We start from the raw sequence: 21043 nt of genomic DNA, 5'->3' as shown, positions 1-21043 counted from the left end.
TTTTCAGAGAGAATTCTTATGGGATTTTCTGTGTGGCAAGCTCAGAAAACCCGAACTGGAGCAGACTCCCCTGAATTCACAGCCAGTGCTGCAACAACAGAAAGGGGAGAGAGAGAGAGAGACGTTTTTTGCACTGATCGTGAATCAGACCTCCTCCTGTTACCACCTTTTCCAAATACGGTGAAGGAAACCACACTTTACAATGACCAGTGTCAGTGACGAAGGAGGCAGGAAGAAGTGTCCAGCTGCTAAGGCAATGAACCAAGCAAAAAAATCTGGGTTAAATTCCTGACTTGGACACACGTTTCCTTCATGACCTTCAGAAAATCACTTAGCTGCTTGGGGGGTGGTTTTGCTGTGTTTAGAAAATACTCCTCCCTCCTCTGCCCCTCTGTCAGTTTTGCCTGTTCAGTTTATAAGCCCTTTCTTACAGCATGTTTCAGGATCATCAGTTTTAAGGGGCAACTCTCAGGTTTCTGTTGAGGACTCCCCTGGGAGCAGCATTCCTCCATGTGTGAAGCTGATATGTCCAGGAAATAATGGAGAGGCTGGACAAGGAAACTGGCAGAACAGCATGTCCCACACCTCTACTCCACTACCTCCATCTCTTGCAATACAGCCAACAAGCAGCTCTGCCTCAAGCAGCTCCTACAAGAGGTTCCTTGATAGCCAACAACTCTTGCTATGAGAAATTAGGTGCCTGAAATAAGGGGGAACACCCCACAAGACTCTGTGAGTGTAAAAATAGAAGAAGTAATTTTTTAAAAAGTTTAAAAGGTCAGCCAACGTTAATCTATTTCTGTATTCCCCATCCCTCCTCACCCCCAGCAACTTACAGCTCATCAAGTACTTTTTCTAAGCATTAATTAAATAGACCAGTGAATATTTTGCTGGGTAATGAACACAAAGTGCCTATCTTGACTGCTCCCTCTCAGCAGCAGGAAAATAATAATGAGTACTGCAGAAGGTATCTTGGAAGTCTTCAAAAGCTGCTGCATCTGAAATGTTTAAGGCTTTTTAGCTGCAAGAACATGTTTCATACTGATCATATTGCTCTGTAGTAAGTGTTGGTTAACTGACAACTTGCTGAGACAGCTTAAGCCCCCTCACGCCGTGATGAATGGCAATTCCCATCGTAACCAGCCAAGCACAGACATTTATACAGCGGTGCCTGTGAGAAGCAGCTGCGGAAACTCCTGATCCTTGGGTGATGGGAAACTGGCATTACTGTAATTTCTCCCTTGTATTACACACAGGCCCACCTCCGACTTGCAGCAGGGAGAAATGCCTGACTGGGCCCTGGACACACCAGTTTGATTAGTGGTTGTTCAGGCGATGGAGAATCCCTGGCCGCTGCTGCCAGCCTTATATGCAAGTTGTGTATGTGCAGATGGGCAAATTTAGCAGTGTTGGGAAGACGCTTGATCACTAGCGCTTCGTCCTTTCTGCGGGGATAGGAGACCTTAGCACTATCAGGGAAATGGCCTCCAAAAGCACCTGAGATGGGGGCGTGCTTGTGTGGACAGTGGGAGCTGAAATGAGCAGCACTCCCTATTTCCACACACCAAAAGAAACTGTCAAATAAAAAATATTTAGCACTGCCTCTAACACACAGCCCTGAACATATTCCCATCAGCCTGAATTTGGCCATCTATCACTCAGCAGGGACCAGGCTCTGAGCAGTCATGTTCCTGACTGTGCAAATATACTGTCATAGCATTTGAGATCACAAGTCCATGTGTTTATTTCCAAGCAGAACCTGCCGAATGGTAAACGTATTTCACTGAGGTCTTCAACACAATGATATTTGGGATCATGAACCTAGCAAATGGATGTCTTGTCTACTTCAGGTGTAGATCTATCCTGAGGCAGTGGTATCATCCTACTTCTTGTGAAGCTTGACTCTGGTGGGAACCAGCTAGCCCAAAGGGCTTTTTTACAACAACAAAACCATTTTTTCACCAAAAAGAAACACTCCAGCACTCCTGCTGCCATGGAGTTTTCTTCCAAGAAAACGAAAAGAAAACAAAAAGAAAACATTGAGAGGGCTTTGGAAGACCTCAGAAAGGTTTCAGCACTTGGTTTCTCTGAGAAACAGTATCTTCTTGAGGAGTGCTCCTACCAGAAAATTAACTGTTATTGAAACTAGAGCCCTGACTAGGACAAAAGGTCCCCCCTCTGCTTTCTGGAGAGCCCAGACCAGTCAAGGGCATAGCAAAGCACGCTCTTATTACTCTTCTATCAAGCCTCACTCCTCAGAAGTCTTGCTGCTTTCAGAGGATGGGGTGGCCACAGGGGCACAGGAGGCAGCTGGGCAAGGGGCATGTCAATGCGTGTGGGTCTGGTGTGCTGGTACAATCAAAACAGAGGTGAGCAGTACCAGGCAGTGATGGGGAGGCCAAGGATGGGACTGAGGATATTTGCTGTTGGTCAAGGTGACTGTGACTGATAACAGTGTGGCAGTGATTGTTGGGTGAGTTCCTGCCTTTTCTAAAGGACAGGAGGTGGGGACTCAGTACTGGCAAGGGGGTACCTTCCCTCCAGCCTTGTGATACTACTTCCATGCAGGGAGGCAAAACATCCTTCTTGGGCCTATTAAGAATAGGAAAGGGGAAAAATTCCAGAATAACAGTCCCAAGTGGCTCTCTGTCCCCTGGTGAAAGTGTTATTTTTCCCATGAAAAAGGAAAATAAAGGGTAAAACCAGATTTCATGGAAGAAGTCAGAATGAAGCAAAAGGATTTTGGTTTTGATGTGCAATCACCTTCCCCAGTGTTTCTTCCTGCCCTGGGTGGGAAATGCGCTCGGACACAAGAGAAAGGATCGAAATGGGCAGAGGTGTCTCCCGTGTCCTTCCCAGCTGGCTGACTCCATCCTGGTTAGGATGCAGGACAGAGCTGTCAGCAGAGCTCGGTGGCTCTGTCAATGAACTGCCTCTTATTTCATGACTACAAAGCAACGGATAAAGGAGAAGACCCTTTTTCTGCCTCACCCATCCTGGGTCTGGCTCATTATCCCTCACCATGTCATTCAAAACCTCAGAGAATAATTTGAAAAATATGAAGTCATTTGCTAAGCAGGAAAAGAAAAATCAGATGCAGTGGTATAATGGACTTAAATGCAGATGTCATTATGTCCAGTGTCTCATGCTAAATGAGTATTCTGAGTAGCTCAGGCTGCAGAGCTCCTTTTATGTTCAGCCCTGTTTGCTAATAGTCATGGGTGCACACTTTTATGTGCTGATACTTAAAGCAGACAATGGTCATGCTAAATAGTTGGCCTGTTAAGTAATCAGCCAGGAATGAAAATCACAGCGCTAAAAAGCTCCATTTACCTCTCCTTCTGCATTCATTTTTGATTCTGATCCCAAGTCCTGTCCCCTGGGCTTGTGCCATGCTCAGGGCCACCTCGCCCAGCACCTGGGATTGGTATGGAGGGGACAGGACGAAGCAGGGGAGACCTGTGTCAACTTTTAACTTATTGCAAGGAAGACACAAAACTGAAGGTGAATGTGAGACTAGGAATACAGAGAAGTGCAGCTAACAAAAGAATAAAGATGTGGATATTGTTTAACCTGAGCCTGTTTCCTCTCTCTTTCCCAGTGGCTGTACTATACTACGAAGCTGTTTGCACCTTTACCTACCCCTCATCCATTCTTCTCAGTGTCTGTAAGAGGTTGGCCCACAGAACTCCCAGAAAACCACGTGTTTTGGGGATATTTGCTCATTCCTATCCCTCATCTTCTCCATGTACAAAATACTAAGGGATCTGCTTTGGAATATGTAGAGACCAGCTCTCTTCGTCTCTTCCAAGCTGTACATGCTGGGAGTCTTTGCAAACCACAGAGTGCTCCAGTATCAACATAGAGAAGGGAAGGATCCAAGGTGGTAATGCAGGCACGTTTCTCCACCATGTTTGGGTACAGCATCAGACATCACCTGGAAAGGCACTGACCTCAGTACAGCGGGTCCGCTGCCCTCTCACTGCCTGGGGAACCAGGCCTGACCGAGCCATAAAAGCAGGAAGCCAGCTCAATATATTCTGCAAATTGCTCCACCCCTGAAATGTCCCGTGGAGCTTAGCTTCCAAGAGAAGTGCGACTTTGTACAAAAAGGTTGTTGCAGCTCCTCTTGGCTTGGAGTGATGTGGTTATCTGTTCCAAGCGGGAGGCGAGAGCACTGACTGGATCACAGCAGCACACTGCCTTCCTCCCCTCTTCTCCCTCAGTCACCAGGGGAATTTCCCCACACTCTCCTGAGCACTAGCCCAGCTCTTTCCTGCTCTTTGATCCTTACCAAGAGCAACATCTTGGCTGTTAGAGGTAACTCTCTGGCTACACTGTCTTGCATAGCACCATCCCTCAGTATTGGTAGAGTATCTTTCATCTGAGGCTCTTGAACTATTTTAGGAATAGAAATCCCTCTAGCCATTCCACCATGTTCTCAGCAGCACATGAAGGTTTGATTTAGCTGTGAAAGCTGACATGGGGTTATCTTACTCACTGGCTTTACCCCTTTGTTCAACGCCATGGCAATAGGACTCCTCATAGCAGAACTTTCTGCTTGCTTCACTGATGACAGCAAATCACACCCACCGGTGTAAGGTATAAATGCACAGATTGCAATGAAAATGGAAACAATGTCTGCATGACTTTGACCCAGTCAGAGAATCTGTGTGTGTGTAGGCATTGACATAGGTACTGCTGCTTGATCCAAATTAGGTACAAATCCTACACTGACAGCATCCATCATTTCTGCATAGTACCTATCATGCTGTCTAAATGCTTCCCAAAATTAGACAAGACAATGCTGCCAGCATCAACACATTCAAAATGTGGCCCAAACCAACAAATTTTTAGAAGGCTGCTTTTTCTTCCCCCCTCGGGTGGCTGAATGGAAAAGAAAAACAACTTATGCCCTTCTCTAAACACAGCTCACTTATACAAATACATTCCCAGTTAAGCAGAAAACAGAAATGATGTTATGGGACTGAAGAGCCAGACTGCTATTAAGATGTGTGTATAATGGATGGCTTAGCTCAGAGCTGTGTGCTAAGTAGCAGAGCCCCATTAGTTCCCTTCCTCAAGCAAAGGTCAGTTTTCACACAAGTAAATCTTCTGACTGGACAGAAGTTTCTCATATCTCTAAAGAGACTCTGAGGAGGAAAGCCTCCCCGCAGGCAATTTATTACACCTTCCCCCCGGGTGAACAGAGTAGGGGGCCACCCTGAGAAGGCTGCAATAAATTGTCTGCAGGGAGCCTTGTCTTCCAGCACAAACACGGTCTGGGCGAGTGTATTTATACACTGCAGCTGGGCGGGAGGAGGGGGGGTTGCAGGGCTGCTGGCTTTTGGGATCTTCCCGCTTAGCGTACACACAGCTGATGCACACCAACCAGCAAAATGCATGCTGTACAAAGAGATCTGCACTACGGCACAGCTTTGCTGGACTTTATAGACAGAGCAGCTCACAGGAACCCCTGAAAGCAGCTTGGTTGGGCTGGGTTGGTTATGTGGGTTTCATATTCTGATTTCTGCTATAGTTTCTACAGCACCCCAGAAGTGCATGGAGCTGTAGAGATATAATGTGAGCAGGAGATGGCTCTTTGTCTCCCCTTATGTGTAGCATAAATTGTCTGGGAGCTTGATGCGGGGAGCTAGAGGCTCAGTATCAGTAGTGAGAGCAGATGAGGGAGGCAGCTGGAAGGAGCTCAGAGAAGAGATGGCTAGCCACGAGGATGAGGACAGAGCACGCCAAGGTGTTGAAATATCTCAGGTGGTTTCCTGAACTCTCTTGGGATGATTGAGCTCCATGGCAAGATGGGGTCCTGCACTGCCCTCCTCACAGCGGGCTCTGCAGCTGACCAGGGAAGAGCAGAGGAGCAAAGTAATTTGTGTATATATGATTTTTCTCCAGCATTTTCTCCTGGGTGTTAGCAGGTGAGATGAAGCATATCCATGGGTGGGAGCAAACTCTGCCACTTCTCTCCCTCTCCCCTGGATACTAAATTGATGTATCTGATAAACTCCTCGGGCCTCTCTCCCCAGTTTCTGTAAACCCCTGTCTCACACCGTGGGGCAGAGAGGGCTGCTCCTCCTCCCTCCTTGGAGGGGAGAGACAGGAGCTGGTGATTCCTCATTCCCCGCCTGAAGCAAAGCGGTGGAGTGCCACATACCCCTCTCTGGTGGGCAAAACTGTGGATGGAGAAACAGCCCATTACGTGGGAGACAAATAAATAGCTCTGGTTAATTTAGTGTGGTTCTATTCCGCTCTTCCTGCCACAGCAGGCTGCTGTCATCACCACCCCCTAATCTAATTTCTCAGAGGAGTGAAGCTGAGTGGAATTGAGTGGCACACACAGCCACGATGTGCTGGGATTGCCACGTGTGTGAGTTGGGGAAGCTGGGAGCAGGATGCCATGAATCTGCACCCCATACATGTCTTCTGGCCAGTGTGGGAGACAGCAATTCATTTCAGCAACAAGTCGTAAGGTCCATCTAGTCCTGCAAACAATCCACATTAGCAGCCACTGTCTCTCTTCCTTCCAGGGTCAATTGTTTCCAAATGGTCTCCTGCCTCTTTTATTTTTAACATTAGTCCTTTTCTAATGGAATATGGGTTTAAAGACTGGATATAAAGGAGAGCTGAAAAACTAAAATAGCAAAAGGCCTCATTAGCAGCTGAAATCTGGTGCAATTCCATTCAGGTAGTCAGGCAAAGCCTTGTAGATGGAACTGCCTCCTCAGCCCTGGCTGTGCCAACCCTGTTTGAAATAATATTCTGAATTTATAGGCTGCCCTTGATGCACACAGACGGGATTCATCTGGTGAAAAGAGGTAGCTACAATGTAGATGCCTACATCTGAGCAGGGGTCTTAGGTCAGAGAAGAGACATCGGTATTTTAGACTGCAATTTACTCAATTCCAAAGCAGTCGTCTGAAGTCAGATGCATTGTTCCTGAAAAGTGCCAATTTCTTTCCAGTGGCTATACAGGGACGCTGTGCTAATTAGCCTTGAGATAGAGCTGTCTACCAGGTAAACATCTCAGGTTTGGTGTCCTGAGTCCCATCTCAGACACGAGTCCCACCTGCCTCAGAGCTGGACCCCGCTGGTGCACACATCGCTACGTTCCTTCACGTAGTCCTTCCTTAAAGGAAGCAATGACACACGTGAGCTTTGCGTTCTGTGTTTCAGTGCTGGTCTCTTTTTTCTGTAGTAACTCTGGTAACTTGGTGAAATGTCTGGCCTCAATATTGAGAGTCCTGAGCCCCCACGGCTCCCATGCTGACTTCAGCCTAGCCAGTACATATGAACACATGCCAGACGTTGCTGGACACAGGCATTCCTTCATGGGAAAACTGCCGGGCCATAGATACAAACTCTGCCCCACAGTGTATATGAGTGTTGAGGCTTTATTTCACATTTTTTTCCAAGCCTTTCTGAAAGAAAAGCCTTTCCACGTGAGGGATGTTTTGATTTAGTGTGACGACTTCTGCAGTGAGTTGTCACTGTTCGGCTGGTGGAGCTACCCTGAGAACACACATATTTGTTCCTGGGAAAAGATCCACCAGTGAAGTGAATTTTATTTGCTGAGCTTGTTCATATAAATTAACAGCATGACAAACATCCAGAAGATAAAAGAGATCAGACCCATGCTGGTAGTTCCCTAGCTGAGCATTGCTAATCCCACAAGGCCATTGTTTGAGGATGAGAATTCACTGCAAAGCCTGGCCAACTTTGCTTTCCATGAACAAACAGTGCGTCTCTGCTCTGGTCCTCTCCCACCTCAAAGATTTACACAAAGGGGGTAACTTTGCTTCTCCTGCCTGTGTGAGAGCAAAATGCTTCCTTCCCTGCCAAAAATATAGCAACCTTTATCTGAACCCCTGCTAGTTATCTTTTCCTCTGACGTCCTTGCTGCCTGGGTCTCCACACTTTACCTGCCCTTTGCCATGCACCTTGTGTTGTGAGGTACAATTTCTCTGTCCTCTTCCCATCTCAAAACACCTCTGTAAAATCAACTAGTCGAGCACCCTTTGCTTCTCCCATACCTTAGCTGTGACTCTTACCTGACTTGGTTTATCTGTACTGTAACCCCTCTGAGGCAGGGAATGAGTTTCACCAACAACCAAGTGACCAGGACTTTAGAAAGCCACCCAGTGAAGCTAGTTCTAATATGAGAACGAATATCACTCCCATCCTGTTGCCAGATGTCCCACCTCCCCTGCAAGACACATGGCACTCCCTCTTGCTTTCATGTATGGCTTTAAAGCTATATAAACGGATATTAGCAGAGTCTCATAAAATAATATTGCACAAGAATAGCCATGGGGTGGTTCACAGCTGCCCAGGCAGTTCTGATTGCTTCCTAGCTTCCTATGTTGTCCTCAGTGGAGAGCATCCAGAGAAGCAACCTGAGTATCCAGAGAAGCACTAGATGACAACTTGAAGACAGAGAGGCTTCAGTTAGCTGTGCAAGTGTACAAGGGCAGAAGCAATTTATTCTGAACTAATGCTAAGAACATCCTTTTAAAATCCTCCTTCTTTGACACAGTGCTGTGAAATTTTTGGTCTTTGATTACAGAAGAGAGTAAAGTCACTGGACATCAATGTTCAACAATGTCAAACCCCAAGGAAATATGTGTCAAAAGGTGAAGCTTCAACAGTGCTGCAGAGATTTAAATAAGGGAGGAGAATTTCACGCTGCAAAGCTTGTGAAACTTCCTATTTTCAGCACGGCTCTTCCAAGAAGCCTCTGCTTTAAAAGGCATGCTTCCCTTTAAATGTAATTTTAGAGCAATCTAAAAACTACGGCATCTTTGGTGGGCATGCTGCCCATCAACATCACTGCAGGCATGTTAAGGGTAAAAACAATTTGATGGTCACATAAAAGGTGAAAATGGTTCCTCTGTAGCTTCTCCTCTTCACAAACTACCATTTACTGTTCTTGCCTGAAGCTTCTTGTCTTCAGTAGTTACCCAGTGCGGTTGAATTGTGCATTAACTATGACCAGAGGGAAAACCCCACATGATTACTAAATCCTGATACAGTAAACAGATTTCTCTGTAAGGAACATCTGGCACATCCAGTTGTATTACTATCTCCCCAATTAGACCCCCAGCACCAACCTAATCTTTCTCGGCTGCAATGCTTGAGAGAGGTAATGCCTGAAAGGTATCTGCAAACACAGGCAAGCCTTTAACAGTTTTATAGTAGGTGTCATGGGCACCCAGTCTCTTAAAAATTAACACATTTTTAATTAGGTATGGTACAGCATTAATTATTTCTGCTTTCCACCTCATGGCAGCAGGGGACAGAGGGAGTATTCTGTTTATGGTATGGATATGGATAGCTCTGCCAGCCACTGTGCACTCCTTTATCAAAATAAAACCCTGTCTGTAGGTGGGTCTCCTCACAACTTTTCCTTCAGCCTTGCTTTAGTTCCCAAGCCAGAACTAGAAATGCTGGTGACAGCTACATGAGGCCTTTCCAACTTCACCAGCTGTCCGGAGTTGATTTCTTCTCAATTGCTTTCTGCTCAGATCAGATTTGGGGATGGGCATGGGAACTCTTTAAGTGCTGGGAAACCTTTTCAACTTCTTGCCAGCATCTGACATAAGCAGGGGAAGAAAACCAGTAGAAAAGCCATGGTAAGTTAATGCCCATTCCTAACTCTTGAGGCATCTGGCCTTCCAGTCCATTTCAGATTGTAATGCAGTGTGACAATTCACTCATTACTACCAAAAAAAGAATACAAGCCCATAGCCAGTCTAGTTTTCACACACTCACTTTTCATACACTGAATGCTGTCTTTTCCCTTATGGATTTCCTCTATGGATTATGATTCCTGAGCAGGAGAGGTCATTCATTTACTAACTGTTGTATGGATCCATAGTCCTAAGATGTCTCTTGGCTACAATCCTGACAGAATGACTTGTCCCCACTGTGCTGCCAACTTTCATAAGACAATACAGATGGCAATATTTATGCTCATTGAGTGGTCTTTGAAATGAATATGAGAATGGCTTAGTAGCACCCGCTTTCACACATCTAGCAGTTCCACTCCTAAAATCTGCACTTAGTTCTTGCTCAGTCAGAACTTTCCCTGCTCTCTGCGGGCTCCTTGTCCTAGCACAGACTCCTCAGTTTGGCTCTGTGCAAAATGCTTGATAACAGAGCTGCTTTGTTTTTCATGATTTAGGGTTTTTTTTTCCAGTTGTGGTGGGGTTTTTTTTTGAGGGGGGGGGAGTATTTGTGTGGGTTTTGTGTGTAGTGGTTTGTTGGGTGTTTTGTTTTTTTTTTGGTTTTTTTTTTAATTTGCCAAAAAGTCTAACACTTTTGCAGAAGAGCACCAGCAGTTTTGCGTAGTTCTAGGTGCAGGTGCTTCTGGATTGCATACACTGGAAATGTTCAGCACTGGATCTACCCTTACAGTTTGAATCACCCAAAATGTACACTAAGCTCTTCTCTTGGGAGACATCAAGCCAGTTCTGGAGTCTTGATTTGTCCTAAGATACAGCCACCACTAAAGATGGGGACATAACAGAACAGAGTCTCTTCTTTTTAGAAGCCTCCCTTGTAATTGAAGTTAAATGAATGACAATCACTATGTGGGGGAAGAAAGCTTCACAAAAGGGAAGAAACAGAAAAGTAGGTCTTAATTTTTTTGTGGATACTACAGAATGAATGAGAGTGATGTCAGATGTAATATAACACTGGAGTGGAAAAGCTAACAGAAAAAGACACAATAACACTGCACTGGCCAGTTCTAGACATGAGCTATCCATTAGAAGTAAGTCAAAACTATCAACTTAATTTTGTACATATGCCACCCCAACCCCCAGACTCTCTCTGCATGTTTTAAATCTGCAAGAGCAAATTTGTCTTCTTGGAAAATACCTCCCTTGGAAACAAAGACACTGTGTACACAAGAGCACCGCCAGCTTCTAGCAGCTTCCAAACACTAACAGATCCTTGCAAAATTCCCAGATGAAGAGAAATTGTTCCAAACTGCCATAATGTTCATTAAAACCTTTCTAGGATGGTCCAGTCCCGTCTATGTTCTATGCCCATGCAGAAGCCAACTGGTTGCCATCATGTGCTATTTGCAGGTAATTCATTATACTGTTATGTCATTGAGTCCAGGAGGTAAATACGACTGAGATATACTGGGATTAATTTGGTCCTTGACATAATGCACACCCTGGGCATAATCCAGAGGAAACGGATGGCTCACCAGTGAGGAAGCAAGTGTTTTCCCTCCAGGTGACTGGCTCAGGTTGGTTATCCTGGCAGCAAGAGGTCTGTGTTCTGCAGCCATACCCAGCTTGGACTTTCCAGGAGTTTAAAACCCACAAAGAAAAATGTAAAGACATAATAATCTTGCCCTCATACAAGGTTTCTCTGTGGGCAGCTATTGGTCTTAGTGTTAGAGCTCAAAAGAAACCTCTGTAAAAGTGTTTGTGCACAGGTATTTCTACAATGTTGAGAAACCAACAGCCTCATTTCCTGGCCTCTAGGGAACAGGTTGTCCACAGATGGATCCCATGGGAAGGGCTTGCCATCATGCACTTACCTGACACAAAAGTACAAAACAACGGGTCCTGACTTTTTGGGGAAGTCATGTTCCAGCACCCGGCGGTCCAGCTGAAGCCAGTTCAAGTGTCCCCTGACAAGAGAAGAGATAGATTTGAGCCCGGCACCAAAGGAGTTTCTCGCTACAGCTGGCAATAAGGTCTGAGGTGTTACAAAAGATGAACTGAAATGCATGCTATTTGCCCTCGGCTATTGCATGATATTTGAAAAACACACAATAAATGTTTGAGAAGTGGAGGCGATATCATCCTGGCAACTTTTCAGTCTGGGAATCGAGCTGCTAAAGTTCAATCTGTCAGGGTGAAAGCTGGCAGCACCGAGCAAGCGGGACAGCCCAAAATGTTATGAGCTTCACCTTTTTATTAGAACCCCCTGGAGCAGTCGTATCATTAAAAGTCTGTCAAGATTTTCATTAGAAATTCTTATTGTTAAAGAGTTTCCACAACGCCTGCAATATTTCACTCAAGGCTAAACTTGACTCTACAGCCTCAGACAGTTTATTTACCACCCACATGCCTGCAATAGCCTCTCTAGGTTTGCCCAGGCTTCGTTTTTCCTCCTTCTGAGAGCTACTGAAAAACAGCTGCTCCATGAAGCGTTCCAGCTCCAATTACCACATGCTGCTTTTCTTTTGCCTAGATGGTACCTGTCGCTATTATTTTCTCCTATAATTTATCCATTCGTGCCTTGCTGTTGGAAGCTTTCCTGGGCAGGACCTCTGTTCTTTGTCACATTCCCCACACTGTAGAGCGCTGTGTGCACGTGAGAGGTACTTTATAAATACCATTATTTATATTACAGGGGCATCTCTCTCCCCAGCTGAGATAAAGGCCCTGTTAAGCTAGGCACTGTGGAAATACACAAGGTGAAATTCAGGGCCCACTGAAGTCGGCGGGAATTTTGCCATTGCCTTCAGTGATGCTAGGGCTGCATCCTGTGAGTGTTTTGCTATTGATTTCAGTCAGACCACATTTCACCCAGAGGCAGAGGCAGTCCTTGCCTTCAGCATTCTGCTGTCTAGACAAGCAAGGGGAGACAGAATTGAAGTGAGTCAGTCAGCTGCTGTTTCACATGGGCAGCAATGATACAACCGGGAGCAGTCTGAGGTTTATCAAGGATTACAGAGCCCTGGGAGCAGTGAAGGGACTCTGGAGTGCAGGTAGTTTTTTTCATCAGCCCTCCCAGTCAAAGGGAATGCATTTGAAAGAGCCAGTTGAATCTGGCAAATCAGCACATGGTTATGGGACCGGTGCCACAGCCAGGGGTTTGGCTACTCTGGTACCATGGGACTTGCTTTGAGAAACCTGTTTTACTGGGGGCTGATGGGGTCCATCTGTCAGAGAAAGGGAAGAGCATCTTCAGTCATAAGCTTGCCAAGCTGGCTTTAAACTAAAGTTGCCAGGGGAGGGGAACGGCAACCCATCCCACCCCTACCCGTTTGATGCCAGTGCCTGCAATAGATGCCCAGAGCCTGGAGAGGGATCACAGATCAGCAGGAGAGCGCCTGAAGAGCAGCATGAAAGAATTCCAGCCACTCCAGCCAGTCAGTCAGCTTCACTGGGGCTCAACTTGAATACCTCACTGGTCTTGTTCTCAGCAGGCTGGGCATGCAGCATGATGGAGTCTCCTTCCATTATTCCTGCTGCTGGGATGCAGTCGCCCAGTCCTAGTGTGGGATCCCAGCATCATGCCCTGCTGTTCTGCACAGCTCAGTACTTTAACAAGTCTTGTTTTCTAGAAGACAGATGCTATAGTCTGTCAGAAAATAAGCCCCACTGAAAAATTCTCAGGCTGGGTACCCAAAAATTAGAGGTGTCCACATTTCCCACTGCATCCACCATCTTGAAATATGTCCTTTTTCCTAATTTTTTTTTTTTTTTGTCCTGAAGTGCTGTTATGTTTCTTTTAACAGAACTCAGGAAGGCTAAAATTAACTGTGAAGGCCCCAGCACACATGGTGATTGAAACTAGACTTGCTCACCCATTCCTAGCCAAAGTACAAAACAAGCATTTAACCATATAGGCCAAAGTACAAAACATTGTCAGAGCAAGGAAAATCCACACTAAGCCTGACATCCTATCCTGAACCTGTCCAGCTGCATTTGTATCACCAAAGTAGCAGCCACCAGCAGCTGATGGTGTTACATACCCGTTCCCACTGAGACCGATTTGTTGACAATGGACTTAGTGTCTACCTTTATGTTTATTCAACAGAAATGTCTGGGTTTGCCTAACATGTACAATGAAGGGTTGAGAAGCCATGGTGCACAGAACAATAATTCAAGGTTTTTGTTTTTTTTAAAAGACTTGCTCTTTTCATTCTCACTTCATTGTAACTTGAGAAACTGATTGATATAATCAGTACAAAAAGAATATATGCATATACATATGCATATCAGGTCACACATTTACGTTGCACACATACATAGTTGTGTGTACTGAATAACACATTTAATTGCCACCGAGATTTTGCATTGGAGAGTTTCATTACTCTCATCTGCATGGAGTTTAAATCTAAAGAACCTTCAGAGGAGGAAGGTCACTTAAATCACTGCCAGGAGCTAACTGCTCACTGTACTCAATTACCACTTATAATCTTTCATCACTGAGAGCTTCTGCACTGCAGATCGTCACCTAACTCCTTGTTTTCAAGCGTGCATGTGTGGCATGTAGAGGACAGCAGTGGACAGTCACTGGCATCTGCCTGTGAAATGTCGTCTATGGGGGAGTCAAACTCCAGTGCTGTTACACCACAGAACGCTTTGCTCTGGAAGCTGTCTTCTTGTCTTCAGCAGAACTATTCATGGAGCACAATCCCATGTAAAACAGAGAAAAGGATGGGCACATAACCTTAGGCATCTAGTGATTCTGACAGTTTTCATGGACCAATTTAGGCAGCTTGCACTAGGATCCCATTCATACATGCTTGTGTCTAGCTGGATTTCCTTCACGGTTCAATTTAGAGACACAAAGTAGCTTTTGTTTCATTATCACCATTGATTTGTTCATTTGGGTATTTATATCAGTGTATTAACAAACAATGGTGCAAACTCTTCTGGGTGACCTATAGGGAGGGTGAATATTGGAGGCCAGATCATTTTTTCTGTTTGTTGTACTCCTGTTGGCAGTTAAACTGATGTGTCAATAACAAATACATAATCACTTTTAGAAAAAGAAACTGGGTCCATGTAGGTTACAGACTGTGTATGGATTCTGGTGCCCAGGGTTCATATTGTTGATTGCATGCAGTAGTTCTGTTTTATTTTATCAGGGCTTTCAGTAAAGATCGTACATCAATGAATACTTTGCCTGAAGGTGGTTGTTTATACAGTTTTCCTGGTTAGTATCCAGTTTTCTGAAAAGTGGATTCACACTGATTTGTGATATAAAGGTATTTGGACTAATAAACCAACTCATGCCCCTTCAGTATCAAAATCATGTTGAATTAAACTGACATTGAAAAACACTGATTCTCATAATAGAAACCATATAAACTACTTTACATTTTCATCAGTCATGACAGAAACAAAAAAGCCCTTTAAGCTCACAGATTTTCTCATTTAAGGTCTTAATCCTTCAGCAGAAATACTTCTGAAAGGGCTGCAAAGCTCAGGGAGCTATAAGAGTGTAACTATACAGATTTTGCAAAATGGTGGACTTGGTGACAAAGGAACTGGTCTTAACACCAGGCACTCTCATCATGTCAGTATAGTCTCTAGCACAAGTGTATCACAAATAATGGGGGCCTCAATGCCTTGCAGATTTTATCCTATATATTAGCTAGATGAAGAAGCTGCTCTGCAGGTTCTCCTCTAGAGAGGGAGCAAAAGGGTTTGGATCAGCTTTTCGTTGGACCCATGGAGATAGGGAGCTGTGAGATGCAAAAGTTGGTAGTTTTCCATGGAGCAGGTGACTCACATCTAAGGATAAGTAAAGGACGTGGAAAATCTGTCCATGGCCCAGATGGGGTGTCTGTGGCTAACAGAAGGGTAATCTTGACCACTTGCTCTCAGTGAATCTGGAAGAGCTGATGCCAAGGGGAAGTGTGGTTAGCGGAGATTCATAATCGGCTGAACTAAAAAAACCCTCACCTTTCCCCATTCCTTTTCACTCTTAATCAAGCAGCATATGTGACCTAGACAAGGCAATAGAGTGCACCCTCAGTAAATTTGCAGCTGTCACCCAGTTGGGGGGGTGTTGATCTGCTCGAGGGTGGGGAGGCTCTGCAGAGAGACCTGGACAGGCTGGAGCCATGGGCTGAGCCCAACTGGGGGAGTTTCAATAAGGCCAAATGCCGGGGGCTGCCCTTGGGCCACAGCAACCCCCAGCAGCGCTACAGGCTTGGGGAGGAGTGGCTGGAGAGATGCCAGTCAGAGACGGACCTGGGGCTATTGATTGACAGCCGGCTGGACAGGAGCCATCAGTGTGCCCAGGGGGTCAAGAAGGCCAATGGCATCCTGGCTTGTGTCAGCAATAGTGTGGCCAGCAGGGACAGGGAAGGGATCTGACCCCTGTACTCAGCACTGGTGAGGCCGCCCCTCGATTCCTGTGTTCAGTTTTGGGCCCCTCACTACAAAAAGGACATTGAATGACTCGAGCGTGTCCAGCGAAGGGCAACGGAGCTGGTGCAGGGTCTGGAGCACAGGTCATACGAGGAGCGGCTGAGGGAACTGGGGGGGTTTAGTCTGGAGAAGAGGAGGCTGAGGGGAGACCTCATCGCCCTCTACAGCTCCCTGACAGGAGGGTGCAGAGAGCTGGGGATGAGTCTCTGTAACCAAGTAACAAGCGATAGGACAAGAGGGAATGGCCTCAAGTTGCACCAGGGAAGGTTTAGACTCGATACTAGGAAGCATTTCTTTCCAGAAGGGGTTGTTGGGCGTTGGAATGGGCTGCCCAGGGAGGTGGTGGAGTCCCCATCCCTGGAGGTGTTCAAGAGTCGGGTCAACATAGCGCTGAGGGATCTGGTGTAGCTGGGAACTGTTAATGTTGGATTGATGGTTGGACTGGACGATCTTCAAGGTCTTTTCCAACCTATACATTTCTGTGATTCTGTGATCCTGTGATAGCTCTTCTGGCTTCATGTGAAGCTTGGTGCCATGTGCTGCACGACACCCTTTTGACCTGTGCTCTCCCGCAGTTAATGGCTCACACCACAAAGCGTTCCTATGATCATTAAAATAGGAGGCGTTATTCTCTCCTCCATAATCGTCTGACAATCTAATTTTAGTCACGCTGAATGCAGTAATGACCCTATATTATCACAAGAAACTATTAAGTTGCCAACGCAAAGGTTGTTCCTATTGATTTTCTTCTTAGGTTGTCATGATAGAGCACAACTAATGAATGGAAATCCCCAGTCCAAATAATTTCTAAATAAATTACTCTGATAGAGCTTTTACTCTTAAATAGAAGAATTGATTTAATACTTTAGTGGCTTTTCTTCTTACTAAACTTGCAATTTAGCCAACCCCAGACTACGTTTATGAACCAGGCTTGATCTGTTTTAGCTGGTTATGAGTTCACTTCAAGTAAGGCACATGGAAACAGTAAAGAGCGAAGAGAATGAAATCCCTGAGGGCCTGCGTCACAGAATTAAAGGGCTGTTTCTTTTTGTGGTCTGTATCAGCTATAGGGCTGTGTGCAAACACACATTAAGAGACTGGTTTTCAGACTTTTTGAAGAAAGGATTTTTTTAAACTTGCATTTCATATTGCAGGTTAAGATCTGTCATATAGACAGCCCAGTTTATTTTCTGAAGTCGACATGGGACATCTATTTCCAAGATCCAGTCCAATTCCACAAGTACATATTTTTGTCTGTGTTCAGTCAAATAAAACAATTGCTGTATTCAAAGCTTCTAACAACTGAAGAGGAAATATTTTTGTCAAGGTTATTTTCACAGCACTGAAGTAGCCTCAGTGCAAAGGTCAGACTCACTATGGGACAATAGAAGGACTGCAGACCAAGCTTCATATAAGCTAGGATTTACTGGGATGTTTCTGGGTTATGTTTACTAGATTTTGTCGCTGTAGAGACAGACAAAGCGACAAGATTTAATGAGAATGTCCCCAAATCTTCATCTGGGGTGGCTGAGCATTTCCTAAAATGAGAACCCTGTTCTATCTTGATTACAGGTCAAAATGTGACCAAGCGAGTAGATGCCATCACCTCACCCTTTGAAATCCTGTCCAGGATTGCAGGATGCACATCCATCTGCAGCCGCTGTGCATCTCTGAGCACTGCCTCGACAGCCTCTGTCAGCTTCTTGTGCTTCCTCCCATCACTAACCCAGATCTTTGCTCACACTGCTCTGCATTAAACCTGGAGGCCCCAGGGGAGGCTGGGCTCTCTCTTATTGCTGATACCTCCTCATTAGCTTCCTTTGCACTCCCAAGGGAGCCCTGCGCCCACTCAGCTGTGCCAAGAGCTGGGACTTGCTCAGCTGCTATCTGGTTGCAGTCTGACATGTGTTTCTCTTTTTAACCTGTGTTGTTAGGACTGTTAAATGAACATTTTAATCTCTTAGTCTACTTTGGCTTCCCTGCATGGCTTTCCTGCCCCTCTTAGGCAGCGCCACTAAGTAACTTGGTCTCTCCAGTAAGAAATAACACCTTAGTGAGGAGCAATTTCCTCCTCCTGTTTATAAATTGCCAGTACCTCCTGCTGTTCCTCCTCTGAGGACCAGTCTCATTAACTTGTGTTGGGTTGGAGATCTCCTACAGGGCTGAACTTCTTGTGTCAGTGAGATGGGATGGATTCTGGGCTCTCCTCTGGTTCTGGTCCTGCTCCTGCACATGCCTGAAGCCCAGCATTCCTCTATCCTGGGAGCTGTGTCCTGAGATGGCTTCAGGCTGCCCAAGGCAGGCACTTGCCAAAGGAACTGGCTCTAGAGGCATGATCGCTGCTGAGATAAATGTGGATATGTTCATGCAATTATGCAGCAGCCTCTGATTACCCGATCCCAAATCATTATTCCAACAGATAATTTATATTTCCCTGCCACTTCGGCAGGAGAGCAGAGCTGGCTCATGACAGCAATACTGCTGACTCAGCTGTTCTGGGAACACAGCACTGGCTTGAAATTTTTGGTTTTCAAAAACAATATAGGTGCAGGAAGCCTCTTCCTGATTAAAATACAAAACCAAACCCTATTGCAAACCAAGGTGGAATATGGTGGGTGCACATATGAGGCATAGTCTGTATGCTGAGGACAGCCTAACTACAGAGAGAAAACAGGCAGCTGCAAACAAGTAGCAAGGACTGTGCAGTACCACTGAGAATCACAGTCTAGGACTAATCCTAGCATTTGGCAGACCTTTAGTGTTTCTCCAGTGCTAATTTTATACTTGCCTTTTAAACAGGGAGTAGAAATAGCCTGTCTTGAGACAAAACCTCAAATTCTGTGGTAAAACCAGGAGTCTGGGAGCTGGGGTTCAAGGCAAACAACCCAATATTGCATGAGGTGACGGCAGTGCCAGGGTCCCATCCTTTAGTTTAGCTCAGCCATAAGGCTGTTCTGTGATTCCTGGTAAGGTCACATGCTTTCCACAATGGAAATTTTATATTTTAAAATGCTTTTCATTGATGTTAAATTTGGCAATCTCTTCCTTTCCCACACTTTCGTCTTTCCCTTTTTTAAGAAACTCTAATTTGGGATCTAAAACATCAGAAATAATAGAGTAATTTTGTGAGGTTGGTTTTTGCTTTTCTTGAAATAATTTAGCATTACTTTTAAGCCTGCTTGAGTGAATAAACTTAACACTTTAATTGAACAGTTCTGCCAATTTGTTAATAATTTTGAACCAGCAAGTAGATCTTAAATACATGATAGATTAAACTAACCCTTTACCAGTGCCAAATGACACCATTTAGGGATTAGGAAGGGATTGTTACTGCCTCTGTACACCTGTGGCCATGCTTAACTTGCCATGAGAAGCCTCCAGCCCTCTAAAGAAGAGGCAGTACAGGACAGACTGGTGTGCGGTCCACTAGACCTTGGTCTAGGACCTTGGGGTACACAGGTCTTCTATGCTGGTCATTTTGCTTAGGACAAAACTGTCAAGGTTTCTTGGGATCTAAGAGTTGCCTCTTAGGTCTTTGATTTCTCGCACTTACGTTTCATCTGTGAATGCAATTCCGAAGTACTCCTTCTCCTTCAGGTTGAAATGAGATGCCACCAAGTCAAGCAACTCCTTGGCCAAAAGCTTTGGCTGGAAAACAAGAATGAAAGAAAGTGATTAATGAGGAGGACTTGGACAGATATGCTTGAAGGTATTCCACTGCTGTTGCTTTTATGTTCCCTCTGGTGTTCAAGCTAAATCTGCAAGCAGCATTAGCTCTGTGAAAAGAGCAGTAACTTTTCCTCCTAAGTAAATACTAAAACCCTGGTGATTCTGACCTCTTCAGTGCTTAATGTCTCTGAAGACAGATGATCTACTGCCTGACAGTGTTCAGATCTACCATGACCAGCTCACTCATGCCTCTCTGATAATTTTAGTTGTCAAAGCTTTTTATCAAGGACCTTTGAAAACACATTTCAGACACCCACTCTCTCACACACAGCACAGATATATGCTCATAACACTAAGAAAATACATAGTGCCAAAAGATAGGATGTGACAGGACCAAATGAGAAGTAAATGACAGAACAAAATAGTTTCCCATTCAGTATTACTTGTCAGATAAGGATATATCCTCAAATTTAGGCACTTGGAAGGAAAGAGAGGAAAGTAACACACACTTTCAAAATACCCTTTTGTAAGAGCATAAAAGCTAAGCTCAGAGGAACTATTCACTCCATACAGAGGATGGTGCATTACTACCTTTTCTGCAAAACCTTATTTGACTTTTAAGTCTAATGTGTCCTCCTGCCTCTGAATTTTCATCATATCTACTGAGCTCCTGTGTTTCCTACTGGGCTATTGAAGTCTTGCCCATAACAGAGCTCTTGTCCTGACCGTCACTGGTAGGAAACAGGTACAAAGGATCCAGGTAGCTGCAGCCTGTGATCCCACAGCCTGTAATAGCCCCAGATCCCAGAGCTGCAATGGTTACAGCAGCACTGGCACAGCTGGGGTCAGAGATCTCAACCATGTTCCCTGGTGACTGCTCGTAAGGATTTGGTCTACAAACCTCTGTGCTGCAAGCCTCAGTGAAAATAAAGCTGTCTACAGGCTTGACTGCTCCAATGAGTCTGCCAAGCAGCTGAGTCAGAATTACCCCAGACGTGAACCTGTTGTTAAATACAGATGAAATGATAAGGCTGTGCAGAAAATGGGTGGTGGAGACCTGAGAACCCTGCTGTCCTAATTGACTGCTCTGTCCTGTAAATACAAACACAGCTTGTGTTGAAAAAAACCCTGATGTGTACTTAACTCCCAAATGGATTCATAAGACTCTCAACCTCTCTCTAAAACTGTCCCTAGACCCAGCACTGTCATAGTATCTGACA

The 21043-nt window shown here is 45.1% G+C and overlaps 1 protein-coding gene across 6 annotated transcripts in view; it reads right to left on the bottom strand.

The window, feature by feature from the left end:
- Window positions 1–21043, bottom strand: part of FRMD4A (FERM domain containing 4A) — a 377723-nt gene that overhangs the window by 82651 nt on the left and 274029 nt on the right. For all 6 annotated transcript variants that reach the window (XM_026841093.1, XM_026841094.1, XM_026841095.1 and 3 more), the window contains 2 exons: window positions 19708–19802; window positions 11573–11665 (listed from right to left, as the gene is read on the bottom strand). In XM_026841093.1, coding sequence (XP_026696894.1) covers window positions 11573–11665; window positions 19708–19802 — 188 coding nt within the window. The remainder of the gene's footprint in view (window positions 1–11572; window positions 11666–19707; window positions 19803–21043) is intronic.

Source organism: Athene cunicularia, assembly GCF_003259725.1.
Source record: "Athene cunicularia isolate RWA chromosome 1 unlocalized genomic scaffold, athCun1 chr1_part2, whole genome shotgun sequence".
In the NCBI taxonomy this organism is placed as follows: Eukaryota; Metazoa; Chordata; class Aves; order Strigiformes; family Strigidae; genus Athene; species Athene cunicularia.
Note: the sequence above shows the minus strand (reverse complement) of the source record. Positions and strands in the feature narration are given on the sequence as shown.